Genomic DNA, 21,966 nt, shown 5'->3' with positions numbered 1-21,966 from the left:
GGTCGTCATTTACTCCCGACATCTGAGCTGCTGAGGATGCAGTGGATTGCATTTGTTTGTGAAGGAAACGCGCCTCCCGATCTATATAAATGCTTCTATATAAGTGATTCGGCTTCTCCTACAGCAGAAGTGAGTATAAGGGTTTTATTTATGAATCTTTGCAATCGACTTTCCTAATAACGTGCTAGTTAGCAAGTTTCGTGGCTAAACGTGTTCAATGCGGCTAAAGTAAACAGACTCTCAGAGCAGCTCTTCACTCCACAGAGAGAAGAGAGGGGCGGAGCTAGCAGAGCTATTTGCATTTAAAGGAACAATCCCTCAGAATAGGATGGTTTTTGCAGAGCTTATTTTGACGAGGTAAAAAGGGTGTTGTTTTACAAAACTATTGAGAATTTTTAACCAAAGTATATTATAGACTTTTCATTAAGACCCTAAAGAATCATATCAACTTGTGGAAAATGGGCATCCAATGACCCCTTTGAGTAAAATATTTTTTTTGAGTTATTTTTAATTTTAGATTTAGTTAACAGTAATAAAACTGATTTTACCTTTTACAGGTTGCATGTGAAGAAATCTTCCTTGTAGGATGTCTTACGATTTAAAGGACGTTTGTTTTTCTGTTAGTTTCACATATTGGAATCCTTGATGAAATATTGTGGTCCACTGGAGAAAAGCAGACTGGAATTCTTGCTACTGTCAGTCGGAGGAAGTAATAGATTATTAGGCAAAGTCTGATTTATGGCTGTGAATCACTTTTAACCTCTGATTAATTAACCAGAAGATTTGCATCGTTATGAGGCAGTTGCCTTAGTAATGACTGTGTCCATAACATTCCTCAGCATTTTATTTTTCTAGGCCAGTTATAGTTATAAAGCTTTACAGTCAGACACTGGAATCAAACTGTGATGTGTTTAAATGAGGATGCTGACAGTGATTGACGTGCAACTCTTTCAGGATAAGGATGGAGACCGAGCTGTCCATCACGCAGCCTTCGGGGACGAAGGTTCTGTCATTGAGGTGCTGCATCGAGGTGGGGCTGACCTGAATGCTAGAAACAAACGCAAACAGACGCCTCTGCACATTGCTGTCAACAAGGGCCACCTACAGGTGGTGAAGACTTTGCTTGACTTTGGCTGCCACCCCAGTCTGCAGGTGAACTATCTGTCTTAAGTGTTTCTATCCTTTTAGTTTATAATGAAAACTCTCTACCTTGTTTTGTTTTTTTTATTTATTGACACTTTGGGTCACACACAGTCTGAGCTAAAGCTGATAGTTAGTAGTTTCTTGTAGTTCTTATTATCTAATTCTCTTATCCTCCTCAAGGCTGCAATTATTTGATCTAATAAAAAAAAATCAATACAGTAAAAAAAATAATATTGTGAAATATCATTACAGTGTAAAAGAACTTTTCTATTTTAATTTATTTTAAAATGTTATTTATTCCTGTGATGGCAAAGTTCAGCCATTACTCCAGTCTTCAGTGTCACTGGAGTGCTTCAGTGCTGATTTGGTTCTTAGTTATTACCAGTTTTTATTTTTGGTGCTCAGATATTATTAGTAGTTCTTATTATCAATGTTGAAAACAAAAACAAAAAAAATTCTGCTGCATAATATTTTTGTGGTAACCATACTACATTTTTTCCAGGATTTTTATTTTCTAACATGGTTTCTACAAGAATATTAAGCAGCAAAAACTGTTCTCAACATCGATGATAATGATAAATATTTGATCATGAAGTCAACATATTAGTATAATTTCTTGAGGAGTAATGATTGCTAAAAATTTAGTTTTGCCATAAAAGGGATTAATTACATCATTAAAAAGTATTCAAATAGAAAATAGTCATTTTAAACTGTACTACTGTATTTGCATTTTTGATTAAAATAAAAAAAAAAAAGAAACGAAGTTATCAAAATATTTCCCAGAAAATATTTGTTTTTAACAATATTTATATTTAACAAATATCAAAGAACAAATATAGAAAATAAACAGTTAACTGAGTTTAGTTCAACTATTCAGCATTATTATACACAATCACACTTTCAAGTAGTGCTGTGCAAGGACAAAATAAAAGTTTTTGTTTACATAATCTTTGTGCACTGTATATATTTATGTCTATATAAATACACACGCATACAGTATGTTTTAAAAATATTTACATGTGTATATACTTTTATTTATAGAATTAATCTTCTATATAAATATATTTAATATATAAACAACATTTTTTTTTTTATATATATCCATGCATGTATATATTTGTATATACATAATAAATATACACAGTACACACTTAAATATTTTGTAAACAAAAACTTTTATTTTGGATGTTATTAATCACAATTAATCATTGCACAGCACTAAATTTAAGTTGCTCACAAATATCTGAAACACAATTGTTCGTATATATTTTTGATATGACTGTTGGCAGATTTTGGATACTAGTTTGGCAATATATTTATTTATTTATTCATATGCTGTTAGCCCAGTTTAGAAAGAATTATTTGATTAATATGCTGTTTATATTGCGGACTAGATAAATAGATAATGAAGGCATGGTGTTTTCCTAGGTGATTGACGCCCTGCGGCACTTTAGAGATTTTCTCTTCTATTCGGCAGTGAACAATCTACTGCAGTTTTGCCATGAATCAGCACAGATTGGTTGGCTGCTCTTCAAAAACAAATGTCATCACATGAAACATTGCCATTGAATGCCAGCATTTATTATTATTCCTATTAAGCGTTTGTATATTTTAGCATATTTCTGCCTGCTGTGTGGTAACAGTACATCAAGTCACATCACACCCCTCAGTAAAGTGAAACTCAAAATGTTCTTTTATTCGCGTCTGTGAACAGACTTATATAAAGCTGCGTTGCATTTATTGTCTAAGCAGCACATGCTGAAGAGTGTGTAACTTAATGCTGCCCCCTGCAGGACTCGGAGGGAGACACACCTCTGCATGATGCCATCAGCAAGAAGAGGGATGACATGCTCTCTGTGCTCCTGGAAGCAGGTGCAGATGTTACAATTACAAACAATAACGGCTTCAACGCGCTTCACCATGCAGCTCTGCGAGGGAACCCCAGGTATGGCTGCATTCAATTTGGTTGTCATAATTTGGGTTGAATTTGGGCTTGTGATTAATTAGAATTGTGCGTCTCTGAATTTGTAGAATGGTTTCAGCTTGTATTAGAGGCAAATGAGGTTCCTGAAGTTAAAATCTACAGCAGATGTTCCATTGTTGCTTCGTGAGTGGTGATGCCCACTTACATGGAAACTTAACATACAGTAGACATTTTGATTGCATCCCTGTGTTCAGTTTTCCTCTGCTAGTAGCTGTAGAGGATTCATTGCAGATTGAACTGACTTTAAGACTCAACTGTCAGCCTCCTGCTCTCTAACACACATTTCTCTTGCTGCAGCCTAAATGGCGAGAGCTAGCAGTGAAGTTATGCCTCATGGTTGTTTTTAAACTTTCCTCATGCTTGTCACGTCCTGGATCAGATCAGCGGTTTTCCTTGAGGGTTATATATAGCCACAATATATATTTCAAACTTGTTGAGCTTCTAGTATAACATTTAGATTTCTAAACATTCATTTTGCAAATAATCCAATGAGGTTTGTGTATGATCATCTCCCACAACAGTTTTAGATTAGTTTAAACAGTTGCAAGTATCTTAGAGAACTTGCCACAGTTTTTGTATAAATTTAAGCATTTCAGTTGCTTCTTTTGTGGTGAAGCATCTAGCTTATAATGTAGACCTTATAAAAAGTAGCACAAAAGCACAGTATTTTATATTAAAAGAGTGCATGAATAAATATAATATCTAGTGCTAACAGTAGATTAATAAAATTAACTAATTACACATTTTTTTCTGAAAATTAATCGCGATTAGTCACACCTAATGTTGAAGTTTTTATGTATTTATTTATTTTTATTGTAGTTTTCACATTAAGAAAGAGTATATTTTATTATTTGTTAAAAAAAAAATTGACTGAAGGCAGGGCTGTCAAACAATTAATCGTGATTAATCGCATCCAAAATAAGAGTTTGTTTACATATTACATGTTTGTGTATTGTGTATATTTATTATGTGTATATAAGTACTCACATATATGTATATATTATGGAAAAATGTTAGATTTAAATATAAAATATTTAAATTTATATATAATAATATAATTTTTTTTTAATATATACATGTATGTGTGTGTATTTATATATACATAATAAATATAAACAGTGCACACGCATATAATATGTAAGCATAAACTGTTATTTTGGATGTGATTAATCGCGAATAATCGTTTGACAGCATTAACTGAAGGTGATTATCACTGATACCAATATTACTGATGTTTCTAGGTAATTGTTCTTTTTTTCATAATATTTAACCATTGACTATAGACATTTAACATTACAGTATAATTAAGAGCTATCAATTTTAACATTTATTAAACTTTGAAAAATAACTGCTAATTAAAGTGAATTTAAAATGATCTTCACATAAACCCATCGTTTACCTGTCTGAGCAAGTAGGTAAAAAATTGAGAGGGTGCTCGCTGCAGAGCCAGATGGGAGGAGCTGGAGCTCTAGCTCCCACTCGCTGGAGGTAATGGGTGGAAATAGACACCTAACCACACCCTAACCCTACCCCTTACCCTATCCTAAACATAACTCCACCCATTAGTTCACACAGAGGTGGAGCTGGACATCCAGAGAGGAGGAGCTGGAGGCCATTCGACTCTGCAGTGAGCAGCACTTGAAAAAATTCCCCCATTTGACGTGGTTGTAAAGATGTTCTGCGACTAAATAAACACACTCCGTGCCGAGGAAAAAAAAGAGGAAAAAAAAAAGGAAAAATGAATCACCTGCGTTAACGCGCCAATTCAAGACTAATAATATCAAATTGTATTACTGCCTTATACCTGCTTTAAACATTTAATTATTTCATTCATTAATATGTTAACTGTAACTATGCCTATTTATTTATTCACTGCGAATAAAATGGAAATTGATTTTATTATCGTTGCACCTTTGTTCCATAGAAAATTGCTGTATACAGTTTAGTAACAAATCCCTCAGTGAAATGATCAATCTGTGGCTTCAGTCCCTCAGTGGCAACATGGGAATCCTTTTTATTGACTATGTGGATGAAGAACTGCCCTGGGATATTATTTATGGCTCGCTTGTACTGTAGAGCCTTGCTTGGGAGCAGAACCTGTCCCTTCACCATCAGAAAGTCCTAGAGATATATAGCTCTCCTTCAGCTCACCATTTACTTGTATTTCTCGCATGAGCCCCCACCGCTGCAGTCTTCCCTGTGCAGCACTTTTTTTCTTGTTCTGAAGCCTTTTAGTCCAGTTCTGTTGTGTAGACTTAGAGTATGCATTTGCAAGGTCTGAAGGGTTGGGCTAAGCTTGTGTGTTGTGTTGATGGCTATTTTTTTTTACCAACTTTGTTGGCTAGTCTAGTGGAACTTTATGCTAAGTGCTGTGGTTTAAACTATTTAATTTCCTGTTGAATCTACATGCCACACATCTCAGGGGTCAGTTGTGTAAACAGTCACTGTGTTTGTGTATTAAGAATGTGTTTGATTACTAGCAGTTAACCAAGTGGCAATCAGTCTTACTTTTTTTGACTTAAAAACCAGTAGGTAGTAGCCTAACTTCACTTGCACCATTTTAACCAGCTTAGTTTTGCTTTTCATTGTTGCATGTTTCCTAAAGTCATTAACACACTGATGTGTCTCTCAACTGGTGTTTGTTAGTACAGTTGTAACCTTACACAGGAATTTTAAACAGCAAGACAATTCAAACAAACCTGTTGGACTGTCAGAAAAACATCCTTGGTATGCATATGCACTTTTGAATGTTCTTTACAGCTTTTTGAAAGATGTTCAGCTTTAAAAGACCTCTGCATTCTGGCCTTTTCTTTTTATTTAGTTTTAAGATTTTATTGAGTACTCCCCATGTTTATCTATACATTGCAAATTTGCACCCTGGGTATGTTGAAGTTGTTCATATATTTTTTTTTTTCCTTCCTATGTGTTTATGACAGTCCCAGGCTGAGAGCAGGACTGGTTCCTCTCAGTGGCTCTCTGGATGGCTGCTGGAAGGCAGTTGTGCTCCAGCACTGTAAACAGTACGATTAATAGCCCATGACTCATAACACAGTCCACAAACAGGCCCTGCAGAGGCAGTTTCTGCACAGCCCCTATTACTACTGTACAAATGGGCCAACCTGTTTGTTAACCGCCACATGGACTCTCACCCTCAGATGCACTGCTGTGTGCTGCTCTAAAGCTGCCTAGTTCAGGCCTTAGCCAGCACTCACATCCAATGCTGGTAGTGGAAATGGTCTTAATAGGAACAGAGTTTAGCAGTAATGAAAATGATTGGTCAATGGGGTGTTTTATCTTTATAGAGAAACCGTTGAATATGAAAGCAAATGATCAGCACAGATTATTACGGTCTTTTTTGTGGCTCTGCTGTATTGTCAGGTAAATTACCGCGTTTCTGCTTAATTTTAAGCCACTCAGAAGATTTATTCATAGAAAGTAACCTGGGCCATTGGTTAGTTGGTCTTTTGAATTTATGGTGGTTAACAAAATAAAAAAAAATTTTCAGTGGAATTTCAGTGTGACTGCATTTTTAAGTAAAACATTAAAGGAGTAGTTCACTTCCAGAACAAAAATTTACAGATAATATACTTACCCCCTCCAAGATGTTTGTCTTTCTTTCTTCAGTTGTAAAGAAATAGTTTTCTGAGGAAAGCATTTCAGGATTTCTCTCTATATAATGGACTTCTGTGGTGCCCCCAAGTTTGAACTTCAAAAATGCAGTTTAAACGCAGCTTCAAAGAGCTCTAAACGATCCTAGCTGAGGAAGAAGGGTCTTATCTAGCGAAACAACAATCTGGTATTTTCTAAAAAGAATGTACAATTTATATACTTTTTAACCTCATTTGTCTTGTCTAGCTGTCTAGCTTTCCGTAAACTGTGTATTCCTTTTTATGACAGTTATGTATGTCGAACAGTTGACCCAGTGTTTACAAAGTGAACATGCAAAGGAGGTCAAACGCCCTTTACAAAAAAAAAGGTAAAACAGCGATGTAGGGAGATGGGAGTTTTCGACATACCCTAACTGTCATGAACCGGAATACACAGAGTTTACACAGAGCTAGGCAAGACAAGCGTTTGAGGTTAAAAAGTATATAAAGTGTAATTGTTTTTTTTTTTTTTTTTTTTTTTTTTTTTTTTTTTAAATGTTTTCCTCAAAAAGCAAAAATTCTTTGACTAAATTAAGAAAGACATGAACATCTTGGATGACAAGAGGGTGATTACATTACCTGTAAATTTTTGTTCTGGAAGTGAACTAATCGTTTAATATTGGAATACTTTTGTAACGCTTGTATAATCATTAGACATGCAGTTTTTGTGTCAATGACATTCTCTATAAATATTAATTTATTTAAAATACATTAGTCAAAAGTCAAAAATGGCAGGATGATGTTTTGATCCTGTTGTCATAATACAAGCAAAGCATAATTTGAAGATTCAGAAATGTTTTTTTTTTTTTTTTTTTTTTTTTTTTTTTTTTTCTTCATATTTATACAGTTTTCCGTAGAAGTATGACCTATGCGAGGGGTGGCGGAATTGCATGAAAAATTAACATTTTGAAATGACCTTAATTTCTAAGCATACTTCAAAATGCTACGTTTGCAAATATATTTTGTTTTTTGCATTGCATTCTGAAGGCACTGCATAATGTACTGGCACAGTTTAGCAGCTGTGTGGGGGATACCCTTAGCATCCCAGCCAGTCCAAAATGAATAATGAATACTCACCAATACTGATTTTTATTTGTTGTTTGACACATTTTGACCCTGGCTGAGATGTTAAGGATAAGACAGCTGCTAGTTATTCAATCATTAGTCAGTTTTTTATTTATTTATTTATTTATTTATTTTTTAATAATTAATAACTTTGTATTGAGGCTGCCGTTTATAGTCTAAAACATAGGGCCCTATAAAATCCATTTTATTTTTTCCCAAATTCGTTTTTTTCCATTTTAATTTCTCTGGACTTGTTTTAATAATTAAATTACATTTTATTAATCCAAAAGCATGTCTAATTAATTAAAATCATGAAACATACACAATTTAACAACAATGTAATGTATTTTTTTTAAACATTATTGTACAGTAATTCATGTTCTGTGCATTCATTCACACAGAGATGCGCAGAACATGCAGTAGTATCGTTTTGCGACGTAATATTCACAGACATTAGTCTATATCGCATTATGGTTTAATTGTACTCACCTACTTTTGTTTTATTCAACCAAAATACAGTAAATTCTATTTTTATAACTGGATTCTGCAATTCAGTCCGTGTTTTCCACATCGCGGAAATCATAGGGCTCTAAATACACTGCATGTTTCAATTTCTGCAATTGCTATGAGTTTAGGTCACTTATAAAATGCATTTAAAAATGCAATATCTTGCAACCATCTCATTTTTAATGACAACCTTTTATAAATGTTGAGAGAAGCTTTAAGGTCTTCCTGTATTTTTCCACCAAAATAAAAATTAATTAAGCCATAAATATGAGTTTTACTGTTGTTCTGTAGAAATAGAATAATTATTATTATTTGGGTTATATTTCGCTACTTTTTAGTTCTTAGCTGATCACAGGAAAAACTATAGTTTAAGGCTTCATTATTTATTAGGTGCAAAAATTAACTGCTTTCATACTGTTTTTTTTTTTTCATATATTTCTGCATGTTGGTCACAACATGTAAGAAAAAGTAAGACATGCAAATTAAAAATAGTAGAGAGGACCATTGCAGACATGACTTGGACATAGCAAGGTCACTTATAAAATGTGATTTGAACTTAATATAAATTAATCATTCATGATATTTGTTTAAAAAAAAAAAAGTACTCATTCGTATTTAAGTTGTAAGCAAAATGTTGTTTGGTTATGCAACAATGTTTTTTTTTTTTTTTTTTTGTTTTTTTTTGAGTGTTTATAAAATTTAACAATTAAGTTCAGCCTATTATTGAACGGTTTTAAAAAAAACATTAAACCAACATGAACATTTCTAAGAATTCTTTTTTAGAATTCTTATTTCTTAGAACATTTCTACATCTTAACTAATTATTTTATTCACCCGTTTATATTGTGTACACTTATTTGTCATTGACATAAAAAAGGTTTTTAAAAACTGTTAAAAAATATAGTGACCAATTACAGCAGTTAAAATACTCTATATACATTTTAACTGAAAAACTTGTGAAAAGAAAAAAGCTCATGGATGTGATGTCATTTGCATGTGTATAAACCAATACATGATATGAATGGAGGTGCAGCACAGGTTCAGCATGACACGGTGGCAGATCAGCGTAATTATGGGTGAAATTATGATGCAGCGTTGCGATCCATGTGACTGAAGGAAGGATGCTGCTCTGATGCAGAGGAGAGGGAGGTTCACACCGCATGCCTGCGCTGCGTCAGTGTGCCAGGGGGCCATAATTGGTGGACTCTCTCTGTGTATGATTTGTGTGTACAACCCCCCCACACTTAGAAGCATCTGGCTTTCATCTCCACTCCCCGTCTGCAGGCAGAGAAGGGTTACGGAGAGGCACGCAGGCTACCGTTCCCGCATGTGTCGCAGTGAGCTTGTGCTGCAACTACTCTCCTCCTCTCTCCCTCGACTTTCTTTTGCTCTCTGTTTCCATGTGTACTTAGATATTCAGTTAAGTGGATGTCAGTCATCTGTCTCAGCCCAACTTCATTGCGTAACGTTACCTTCTTCTCAGAACTTTTTGTATCCTCGCCTGCTTTCTAAAGGTGACTGATGTATTTTTATTTTATCTCACTTTTTACTACCAAAAAAAAATCAGCTTGTAGAAAAGGCACACTTTGTAATAATATTTATTTAAAGAAACTTTGTCATTCTGAAATTAACAAAACATATAATCTCAGTTCCTGTGGAAGCAAAAGAGCAAGATTAAAAAAGACATTCATTCATGGTGTCATCAAAGCATAGCTACAGCTGGTTGAAGGGGACCAAATCCATTGAAGAGGTGATTTGGTTCCATTTTACCAGCTTTAGCAAAGCATTGTGGTTTGCTGTTAATGAGACTGATTTAAAAAAAAAAATTATGACATTTGTGACCCTGTTTAAGCAGTTAAACTGTGAAACATGACAGGAAATGTCGCATGGACTCATTTCAGATTTCACATTCTTTACCACCGTTTCACCGTTTTCTTTCTCTTTGTTAAGAAGGAGAAATGTACTCTGCGGAAAAGATAATAATCCATCGTGGTGCACTCGAGTCAAGTGTCCGCAAGTCTTGTAGCAATTACAGCAGCTGATAGATTAAGCCTGCCGAGGGCAGGGTGTCGCTTGGGCGATCAAGATGTCAGCATGTGCTGCTGTTTGTAGTTGTCACTTTCTAAATTTTGAAACGATTCAGTCATACTAAATTGTAAGGTTAATTTGCCCACTTAATCCAATAAGGGCGTGTGGTGGGAGCTCCTCCGAGACTGCTCATGTGGTAATGTTGAAACGACTAACAAATATATTTGTACTACATGTCAGTCACAGTCCGACTCCACAAAACAATTCTGTGACGCACACAGAGCGCGTGTTGTTTTGTAAGACGCAGTTGGCTGTCCATCAGCTTAGAGGCAACCAAAAAGCCTCTTTAGCTCCATAGCAGGTGGCCAGCTGATAGTGTGAGCAAGGGGTCATTGCAGCTCAATATGGCGCTCATTAAAGAGGGGTCAGTAAAGTGCTATTTACACCACAGATCCCCCTCCCTGCGTTAAACAGACACTTGCTTGCGGCATTCTGGACAAAGTTCGGCCCCCAAATACACTGGCCATAAGAGGGCAAAAGCCAGGGACAGCAGCTGAACATTTGATAATGTCAGCATCTGCTGTGGGTGTCACTCAGTCTGGGGTTGAGGGCGAGAAAGAGGGAACACAGCCACACGACTGACAGGAGCGAACCATACAGCAAGCGGTGCACAAAAATGGAAAGAGCACAGCCCTACAGAGGACAGACGGGAGTGTCTGACATTCAGAAAAATGGGCCACAAGCTCTCCCAGGCTCCAGTCATGACCAAAAAACCTTACTGTATCTTTGCACGCAGTGCGTGCTTTACGTTTTTTTTGGGTCGGTAACACAAGTACAAGAGGTTTAAAACCGAAGCTTTTGTCAAATGCAATGCAAGAAATTGCAGCGGTGCTCTGACCTTAGAATCAGATATTACCTCACTAGGTAGATGATGCGGTGTGCCGCCAAACAACTGGAGTCGGAAAGCATTCAAACCCCCGAAATCCCCTCACATGGCAGTTTTTGTCACCTGTTGATCAAAGTTCAGCATTTGTTCTACTCGAACATTCGTTCTACTGTGTTCACAGTGATTCTTATTGTAAGCCGCTGCACACCAGTAGACCAAAAATAAAAAAGAGGTCCTCTTCTGAAGGCCCCCATCTACCTTTTGTAGAAGACAATTGGAATCAGCTGACAGGCAGACCCAACTCTGATCCTGCATTGTCACTTTTCCATGCTCTAATCTGACTACACTGTGGTCCAGCAAAGCATTTGGCAAGCTTAGCAAACATGAACAATGGGGGCAGGAATGGGTGGCAGGGTGAAACAGACAACGGTGCTATCCCACAATGTGAGAGAAGCTTCCTTTTTAACAGCCAAGCTCGGCTCACCTTTATGGAACTGTTACCTCAGCAGCTTCCCTGTAGCAAGATCTAACTTTTAAGGGACAAAACTTGTCCTAAACTTACCCTCTCTAGGCAAGTTTAAAAAGATTAAGGTATTAATGGTTCTGGCACATGCCGCTCCTGCAGAAATAGGATCTTAGATGCAGCTGGCCACAATTCAAAGCTTAGAATGCAGCAAACTCTCCAATAATGAAAGGAGCTCTGTGGCGATGTCTCGGGCCGTTAATGGACCTTTTAGGTAGCGGTGACTCATTCTGTCACCAAGAAAGTGGCCACTACAAACTGTTATTTTACTGTTAGTCTACCTGCAGAAATGAGCTATCTAGCATGTCAGTTGCTGAATTAGGGAGAGGTGGTGTGGACTGCTGGTGAAGTCACAGAAAGAGCAGCAACTTCTCTCAGAATCCACTGCTGCATGAAGTTACAAAATTAATCGCACTACTGTTTCAATGTACCCATATTCAGTAATGCAGAGAATCATGGCACATTTTATATACTGAGGATCAGCACCTGACCAAGAATACATACTTCTTTACATTCCATAGCTGTCATATGTTCATATGGGCACATAAAGAAGTATGTACACCAAGTAGGCAGCCCCACACAGCTGAGTTTCCTTACCTTTTCAGATATTCAGATGTTTGGTTAGCGCAGCCCTTATTTAAACCAAACACATTTAATCACGTCGGTAGATTTTTTTTTTTTTTTTTTTTAAACAATCCTGGAGAACGCAGAGTTATACCTAAGGTGACTTTCACAGATTCTTTAGATCACGCTTATTTCTTTTGCCTCATCCAGACACTGTGTTTCCGGTACGTATTACACACATTGGGGTTCGCACTTGTATCTTCTCTTGACCTTGGCTGTCCTTGAAAGATTGTGGGGTATCCGTAGGGAATCTGGAAAAGAACAATGCCATATAGGTTTTTTTTTTTTTTTTAAGGTAAAAAAGTTTGTAAAATTGGTAAAAACACAGAAAGTGTTCCTGTGCTTGTTCTTGTTGCCTGGAGTTCTTGTCCATAAAAGTTCAAAGGACTCCTCACAAAAAAAAAAAAAAGACGCATTTCTAATGTAACAGTGTCCTGAACGTGGTATGCATCTCCTTTCCATCCGTTTTCCATCTGGTTGTCCGTTGTTTAACCACATTCTCAGTTGTATGTCAGACTGGTTGCTGAGGTCCAAAAATGAGGTTGATCCAAGTGGAACAGGAAGCTATTGTGAGCAGGATTTGGGCTTTAGCCACACAGACCAGGCCAGAGGTCACATGCAAGAGCTAATGCCCACTCAGCAATAGTGATTTGTAATGTGTGTGCTGATTCTCCTCTCCTATTAAGTTTTAGTTTCTTTTTTTCTTGCGAACCATATTCCGTTTTCTTTTTTTTTTTCTTTTTTTTTTCTCCCCAGAGTTGACCTGGGTGTGTTTATTCTAGAAGCTTCTCTAGAACTCTGATGCTGTGTGCTAGAGATCAATAACTGTTTGCATGGCAGCATGAAATGTTCAGTAGCTCTCTAATGAATCTTTGCTCCGGCTCCACACATTCCACAAGTCAACACCGCCCTGTCTCATCCCCCTCCTCTCAGGAGCCTATCCAATACCAGGCCAAAAGGAGAGGTGCAGGGGTGGAAACATAACAGAAGGACACTTAGACAGGCTATTCTGGGCAGGGGTGGAAATCCTGGATGAGTTTGTGGTGCTTGACAGGGTTAGATACGATGGCGAGGTATGGCTGGACTCTTGTGGCGCCACAATGTTAGTAAAGATTTAGGGATGAGTGTGTTGAGAGGGGGAGATGGCACTGCAGCACTACAGCCCTGCCCCTGCCTAGTGATTGGAAAGCATGCAGAGAGACAGAGAGAAACTGGGTTACTACCCTGGGTGTTGTGGGTTCACTCACTGACACACATATCCAGCAGCCACCGAACCGCCCTCTCTGGAGAATTAATATGCCAGCACATCTGTTTTTCCATCAATCCGATTCACCCCCCACCTGGCCTGAAACTTGCGTCCCACTGTGACACCAATGTCCCTTCTTGGCCAGCGTACACCTGTCCCCCTGCTGTTACGAAAGCGCTCTCGAAACACCAAACATGCTTCCAGTAATTACGGCTGGCCATTGGAAAATTGAGTGTTGGCAAAGTGTGCAACCATCCCGATAGAGTTGTATTCCATCCGAAAGCGCCTCGGAGCGAAAAGATCCCAGATAAAAGCTGCACGTTTCGGGGACTGTGAGTTTCTGAGTCCGTCTTTTAGATGTCTTCACTGCTGCAGCCATGAGGAGGTAATGAACCAGAGAGTGCTGTGCTGCAGCAGCCTGCTGCCTGACCAACGCTGGATAAGCAAGAGACACGAGAGAGTGAGGTAGGGCACAAGAGCGAGCGAGTGAGCGAGCGAGGTGGAAACAGTATTCTAGCGAGCGAGCAAGCAAGCAAATCCATTCAGATGACAGCAACTTTCCCCCGTTCCACCTACACCTGTCTGTCCGACCGTTTCACACATCCCTGCCGTTTTCCTTGCGGTGGGGGGAGGTGGGGAGCACTTACATTTCACGAGGTGTTCCCAAAGAAGTAGTTTTTCTCATCATGCTGCTGCAGAGCTGTAAATTCCACTCCCTCTTAACCGCACACACCGCGGCTGACCGGCCACGCGCTTAACCCCCAGTGCATCCGGAACGGAGAGGGAAAAAAGCAGAGACGTCAGTGCGGACCAGCCGGCATGGGGGGCAAACTCACCGTCCGGAGGGAGGAAGGCACGGGGAGCATATATTACCTGTCAGCTCAGTTTCCTCCGCTCTCTGCTCCTCCCTCTTTCTTCTCTCCTGTGTGTGAAGAGCCATAATGACCTCCGGAGTTCTCCAGCTGCTGCAGCCATCGCATGCTGACTCGCTGATTCAGCTTCTCTGACGAAGGGGGGGGGGGGGGTGTGGAGGGGGGATAGTGAACGAGTGTTGTGGAGAAGGAACAAGAGTGGTAAAGCAGGAGGGGTGGAGCCGGGTGAAGAAAGCATACTCACGGCTTACATTTAGGCAGGGATAGACATCATGCTGACACGAGGAGCTGTCGCTGCTGCTCTAAAAACGGGCAGAAAAAACTGCAGCACTTTCACCCCCTCCTCCCTCCCATCTCTAGCATGTGCATTCTCAGTGAATTCTGTGAAGATGTGCATGACTGCTTGAAATCTCTCTAGCGCTTTAGCGCTTGGCTAGTTTCTTTCTGATCTGCATCATTTTAAAACTGCGGTTTTATCCCTCAAGCCGCTGCCTCCTATTGTCAGATTTATAAAGAGGAAAGGCCATTTTAATTTGAATGCATGCAGATTGTTACTTCTCTGACAACTTTTCATTGTAAACAGTTTTCTTGGTAAGTCTAATCTAAGGTGACGTGATTTGTTTTACGTTTGTTGCCTTGTCTGCTTTCAGAGACCCTCTGTGGTGTTCTTGAAAGTGAGCGAAAAGCCACTAGCCACAAAAGAAGCCAGCTGTTGCGCCTCAAAAAGCTAAATCACTAGCACTTTTTAGCAGGAGAAGCATTTTAGAACTAGCTCCTCTTCGGTATCTCGCTCACCTCCCTGTGACCATATTTAGTCAACCAGTGCAAAAAATAACCCCCGCCTCCCCCTCCTTGCACCAAGGCAGCTGTCCCCCTACAAGCTCTGGGAAGTCTCCCATCCAGCGTTCCACCTATCGATTGTGTGTCCAGCAAGGCAAGTAGCTAGCTTGTGTTAGCGCAGCACTGGCTTGCCGGCCTGCTATTCGCTGTGTTATTTTTAGTAGCGCCAAATAAAGTGGTCTCTCATGGTTCCACTTTTATTTCCCTCACTCGTTTCCCCTCCCCTGCTTTTCTAACACCCAACCTCTCCACCCCCCTACTCTATCTCTCCATCTAAACAGCCCCCATCCTACTCTCAGTTCTCTTTTAAATAGTGCCGGAACATGCTGCATATGGTAGATCTTGCCTCTCCTTGTCACTATACTTAGTAACACACGCAGTTAGGTGTGAGAGAAGAGGGGGAGCGAATAGCGCTTGAAGGTTTATGAAAAGTCTATAGAGTGCAGTTTGGATCAGACCTGTTACGGTGTTTCAAAGGACACTAGCTTAGCTGTCTGTCTGCAGCTGTCAAACTCGTATCGAGCTTATGATTTATCTCGGTTCTGGGACACGCCAGGATTTCCCCAGGGTTCAAGTTTTGTTCTTCCCTCTTGAGCTTTTCATTAATTTTCAAGAGCCACGTTCAGGCTTCCTGAGGCACAACCAGAGAAATGTTTAATTAGGAGGTCCCCTCGTTCAGAGAGCTGGTTGTAGCCAGCAATGTCCTCTGTCATCTCAAGGCTTTGTCCTCCACTGCTGCGTCTCTCTACCTGCAGTAACAATGCTACCTCTGCAGTCCACCCACCCCCACACGGAGATAATTACAGCGCTCAAGGCGCTATCTAATCTCTCAAAGTAATGTTTTCACATCGTTTAGTGTAATGTCTCTGTTAAATAATGTAAATCTCTAGTTGGTAATTGTCCTGAGGCTTCTCCTCTCCCACCTTCTATAGCTTGCGGCAGTGTTGGGCAAACCTTTGAGGATTACAAAAATACGTTTCTAACTTGCATTAAATTGCCAGAAAAAAAAAAAAAATCTCTGGATCAGATGTAGAAAAAAAAAATCCTAAAGATTGTGTAATGCTTGCAGAATCTCAAGTCTTTTTTTCGTGAAGTACAATGCAATTAATGCATTCACAGTCTAACGTATTGGCATTCAAATGCTCTCTGTATTTATGGGCATTACGAAAATTGACTGTTTGCCAGGTGTAATGCACTCTGGGTAATGCATCAGCTTGAAGCCTAACCCTCAGTCAAACAGCACCTTAATTAAAAAAAGACACATTTTATAGTTCACAGGGCTGCAAAAACTAGCAGTTAGTGAACCACTCATTCAAGGAAATTTAAAAACACCACCCTAAAACCTGGGATGTCATAAAATGAATCTTCGGAGAAAGCCACCCCTCATCAAAACATGGGTGCTTTATCTTAAAGGAGAAGTTCACTTCTAGAACAAAATTTTAAAAAATATTTTACTCACTCTCTTGTCATCCAAGATGTTCATGTCTTTCTTTCTTCAGTCGTTAAGAAATAGTTTCTTGAGGAAAATTTTTCTCCACGTAGTGGACTTCCATGGTGCCTCCAAGTTTGAACTTCCAAAATGCAGTTTAAATGCAAATTCAAGGGGCTCTACATGATCCCAGCCGAAGAAGAAGGGTTTTATTTAGCCAAACGATCGGTTATTTTCTAAAAGCATTTACAATTTATATACCTTTTGACCTCAAATGCTCGCCTTGTCTAGCTCTGCGATGCACATGCGTACTCTGTGTAATCCGGGTCGAAAAACTCCCATCTTGTTTTCTCCTCCAACTTCAAAATCATCCTTCATCACTGTTTTACCTTTTTTTGTAAAGGACGTTTGATCTGGGTCGGTACTTCTGCAGCGATGTAGGATGATTTTGAAGTTGGAGAAGAAAATGAGATGAGTTTTTTGGCATACCCTAAGTGTATTGGCACAGATTACACAAAGTACGCATGCACATCGCAGAGCTAGAAAAGACGAGCAGTTGAGGTCCAAAAGTATATAAATTGTAGTTTTTCTTTTTTAGAAAATAACTGTTTCACTGAAACCCTTCATCCTTGGCTGGGATCGTTAAGAGCCCTTTTGAAGCTGCATTTAAACTGCATTTTGGATGTTCAAACTAATGGGCACCACTGAAGTCCACTATATGGAGAAAAATCTTGAAATGTTTTCCTCAAAAACATAATTTCTTTACGACTGAAGAAAGAAAGACATGAACATCTTGGATGACAAGAGGGCAAGTAAATGATCTATAAATTTTTGTTCTGGAAGTTTCAATAGTGAAGTTCCTCTGTCAGTGAGGAGGATCTTTTGGTCTGGTCAGCCCTTTTTTTCCACATCAGTCGTCTCTTGAGTTAAATTCCACTCACTCCATGCATATACCATACAAATGTGCTGTCTAATTTCTCCTTTAGGTCATAAATTGTGAATGTTTAATTGAGCCGTTATCGATCAGAGAAAGGCCAATAAAATAAAACAAATTACTTTGTTGTATTTTACTTCTCTTCTGCGGTTTAACACAAGTTGTTCTACAGAAGGGGGAAAATACCTTTTGTTGCTGTGTCCACCTTAGAGATCCTGGTTCAACCTCCTGGATTAATTTAAACTGTCAAAATTGACAAATCTAACAACCATTTAGCTCAGATTTTTATTTATTTTTTATTGTATAAAGCCATTCTGAAATGTATAACATTTTGCTACGATCACTGCAAATGTTGCACAGCTAAGGTTTTCAGACACAACCTGAGAACTTCGGCTCAGCTTCACTCTGACAGTTAGTGCTTTGACCGGGTGCACCACCCGTGGGTAATTCTCTGTAGTTTTGAAAGCTGTCCCGGAAGTGCTGAGTTCAGGTACCCCTGTAACAAGAGATCTCATCAATCACATCAGTATCTGACTGACTGAATGGTAATAAGTATTGAGTTAAGCAGGGTTTTTAATTACCATGGGCTTTGGGGTCTGTGCAAAAAGACAAATGACTTTTTTAATGTTATTTGTCTGATTAATTTTGGCACAGCTCTTAAGACTAGATGGGATTGATTGCATATAACAGACCTGTCTAGGGAGCGAGATTTGATTTCTTATTTGGCATTGTACGGCAACTTTAAGGTAGGTGGATGAGTCAAGATGTTTGGTTTTATTCTATCAGGATGAAAAACACCTTCACCTCGTGAGACTGTCGTGCAGTGTTGAATTTAGCGTAAACATGCCCTCTGTATTTAGCGTACTTGGTTATAACACTAGGTCCTCCACCCTGTTTTTTTTTTTTCTTCTTGGTCTGTTTCTCTCTCCCCCATTCCTCAGCCCTTTAAGCATTCCATCATGAAGCGGGTAAAGCTGTTGAGTGGCAGACGGCATAAAAGTGATTTATCGAGGGCCGAAGTGAGTGCTGTCGGGGGAAGCCTGTGGCAGTCGGTCTCTCAGCTCCTGGCCATTGTTCCACTCAGCCCCACTGCGGCTCTACCACTGCTCTACTTTGATCTCTCACCTCAGCTCCAAACCCCCCTGCGCATTTACTGTAATACTCGGTGGTAGAAACACCCAACAATATGAGCAGCATTGGATTCAGCTCACTTCAACCTATAATTCTGGTTTGAAAGCCATTTTTATTTCAAATTATGACTCGGAGGGCATAGGTGTAAATACTTGAGAAGACTGCACAACAGTCCAATGCCAATTTTTTTCCCCTTAAAGGTAAGATTTTTAAGTTAAACTTGGGGATGCACTTTATTGGATTTTTGCCGATATGCAGATTTTTTTTATTTTTTATTTTTCCAACTCATTTTGGCCGATAGCTGATGCCGATACTGATATATTTCCTTTTGTTTGGAAACAACACCAGTCTCTCACAAGAAGGCTCTCCTGTGCAAAAATTATAAGCAAATTATTTTACATTTTGGTTAGTTTTTAACAAAAACTTATCTGTTAGAATTAAATAAACAATAAAGAAGTTCTTTTATAATAACAGTACATTGAAACTTTGATAATAACTAACAAATGAACTATATATCAATCGCTGCATTTTTCTAATTAATTAATTTATTTTTCAGAAAGATGCAGTGGTAACCATAACATTTTATTTGGTCTAAACATTTGTAGATGGTCTAAAGCAGTTTAATTCTTAATCTTTTAGAGCTCATAATTACCTAAAAAAAAAATAGCATATTACACATAATTAGTAAATCAGCATATATAAATAATTATTTAATTTAATGTCAATCAAGTGTCATGTTTTTTTTTTGTTTTGTTTTTTTAATTCATGTAAGCTATAGCTCCTGACCTCAGTCAAAACATACTCGAGATTTTATGACATCAATTACTGCTTTATTTAATCAGAAACACAGTCTGAATGTCATTTGTGCATTTTACTTGCATTTTATTAGAAGTAGGCCAACAGTGCCCCCTATGGAATTAAAACTCTTTACTGAATGGGCATTAGGACCTGTGGGAAATGTCTGTTTTTATGTCTTGCGTGTTTGCGTGGTGTAACATTTGTAAACAAAGTTCACTTCCAGAATAAAAATTTCCTGATAATTTACTCACCCAGGGTTTCCGGGTCTTAAAGTCTTAAATTACTTTTCTGTGAATTAAGGCTTTGAAAAGGATATAAATCAGAGCAGCAATTTTTAAATTCATATGATCATGGCATTAATTTTCGTGAGGGATTGTTTCCTCGTGTTTCATTTTAAAGTGAAGCGAAAGCGTAATTTCTGTGCTACATGGCTTAGGTCAGTATTCATTAAACAATACGTGGTAGATGGCGGTATGTGCTGCTTCATCTGTCATCATCATCTTGTAATAAAAATCATTTAGTTCAGTTAGAGAACAGACAATACAGTTAAAACTGATTGCGGCTGCTCAATGCAGTGTGCCGAACGACAGTCGCATCATAGACCAGATTTTATTTATCACGTCAAGAGAGTGAGTTCTGCTGACTGACAAGAAGAGAGAGGTGAGAAAGACAAGACTGACTATGTTTACTGATTTTTCAGTTTTATATACCCGTTTAAAATTTGTGTAAGTTATTTTATATTAGCCATATAACATGGTGTATTATTATTTGTTTTGTTAATAAAAGTTTGTTACGTTATGTTAATGCGGCTATTTTAAAATTGAAAGTAAAATGCGCACAACGCTTTTACAAGCTACTTAAAATGGAAGGAAATTGAAGAAAATAGGGAAAACTCAAACGACAACAACTGCTAGATTCCTGCTAATTCAAAAGTAAAACTCGAACTATGCTGGATGTATAGAGAACATATTGCTGTATTGTTTTCCCTTCAGTTTTTTTTTCCTTAAATTTTATTTAGTTGTTTTTAAAAAGGTCCTCAAAAAGTCTTAAATTTACCCTCATAAAACCTGCAGAAACCCTGCTCACCCCCATGTGATCCAAAATGTTCATGTCTTTCTGTCTTCAGTCACAAAGAAATTAAGGTTTTTGATGAAAACATTTCAGGATTTTTCTCCATATAGTGGGCTTCAATGGGAGCCAACGGGTTGAAGGTCCAAATTGCAGTTTCAACGCAGCCTCAAGGGGCTCTACACGATCAAAGGCTCAGGAATAAGGGTCTAAAGCTCAAAGTATACTTCACTTTTTACGTGTGATGTGAATTTCGTCATCAGAACACTAAGCACCTACTGTATGTGCACCACTCGATTTTTGTAACCGCGTGTACTTTGTACGTGTAAGTCACACGTGCGCATTGAAGTTATTTTGCAGTGTTCAGATGTTCCACCAGGAGGCACCACTCTCCCCGGCCAATTGTTTCACTATAGAAAACGAAACTAAAGAGATGGAGCAACAACAACAAAATAGCAGAGACTACAACAGACGCTCACATTGACAAGCGCTTGTGAGCAAGAGGGTATGAGACAGCCCAACTTTGTTTAAAAGATTAAAAAATATCAGATATCCATCATAACATGGCAAAATAAAGCAGACACTGGACATGGATGAAGCTTTCTAGAGTGCATGTGTTGACTGTTCGCGTTCATGCACAACATCAAATGGAGTATACTTTGAAAGGCTATGCGTTCAACTGTTCACATACACTAGCATACGCGTACAAAAACGAAGTATACTTTGAGCTTTATGTAGCGAAGCAATCAATCATTTTTTTAAAACAGTAAAAATTTATATACTTTTTAACCACAAATGCTTGTCTTGCACCAGCCTGACCTCACGCATTATGTAATCATGTTGGAAAAGTCATGTGTGACGTAGGCGAAAGTACCGACCCAGTGTTTACAAAGCGAATGTCCAAAGAAAGTCAAACGACCTTTACAGAAAAAGGTTAAACAATGTCGGACAATTTTGAAGTTGAAAGTAAACATGAGATGGAGTTTTTCACCCTACCTTACCTTTTTGAACCGAAGTAGACAGACTAAATGAACTAAGAACTAACCGCACCTGTCCTTTCCAACATAATCTTGTATCACGTGGGAGTGAGTAAATTATCAGGAAATTTTTGTTCTGGAAATGAACTACTTTAATAAGACTACTAGCTGTGTCATATTAATAACCTAAAATGTCTGGGTGGATTCCAAAATGTCTAAATCTCTATATTCCACTTTTCCACAAATCACCTATAAGACCATCTG

At 38.4% G+C, this 21,966-nt stretch overlaps 1 protein-coding gene and 1 long non-coding RNA gene across 7 annotated transcripts in view; one reads left to right on the top strand and one right to left on the bottom strand.

Moving 5' to 3' along the window:
* Positions 1 to 21,966, top strand: part of mib1 (MIB E3 ubiquitin protein ligase 1) — a 72,204-nt gene that overhangs the window by 25,606 nt on the left and 24,632 nt on the right. For all 6 annotated transcript variants that reach the window (XM_051136119.1, XM_051136102.1, XM_051136091.1 and 3 more), the window contains exons 11-12: positions 955 to 1,152; positions 2,937 to 3,088. In XM_051136119.1, coding sequence (XP_050992076.1) covers positions 955 to 1,152; positions 2,937 to 3,088 — 350 coding nt within the window. The remainder of the gene's footprint in view (positions 1 to 954; positions 1,153 to 2,936; positions 3,089 to 21,966) is intronic.
* On the bottom strand, positions 13,129 to 14,648 carry LOC127181424 (uncharacterized). Its single transcript, XR_007829777.1, has 2 exons — positions 14,301 to 14,648; positions 13,129 to 14,088 (listed from the first exon to the last, which is right to left on the bottom strand). It is a non-coding gene; the product is annotated as an uncharacterized LOC127181424 (long non-coding RNA).

This window comes from Labeo rohita, chromosome 2, assembly GCF_022985175.1.
Source record: "Labeo rohita strain BAU-BD-2019 chromosome 2, IGBB_LRoh.1.0, whole genome shotgun sequence".
Taxonomy (NCBI): Eukaryota; Metazoa; Chordata; class Actinopteri; order Cypriniformes; family Cyprinidae; genus Labeo; species Labeo rohita.
This window is presented reverse-complemented; position numbering and strand designations above follow the sequence as displayed.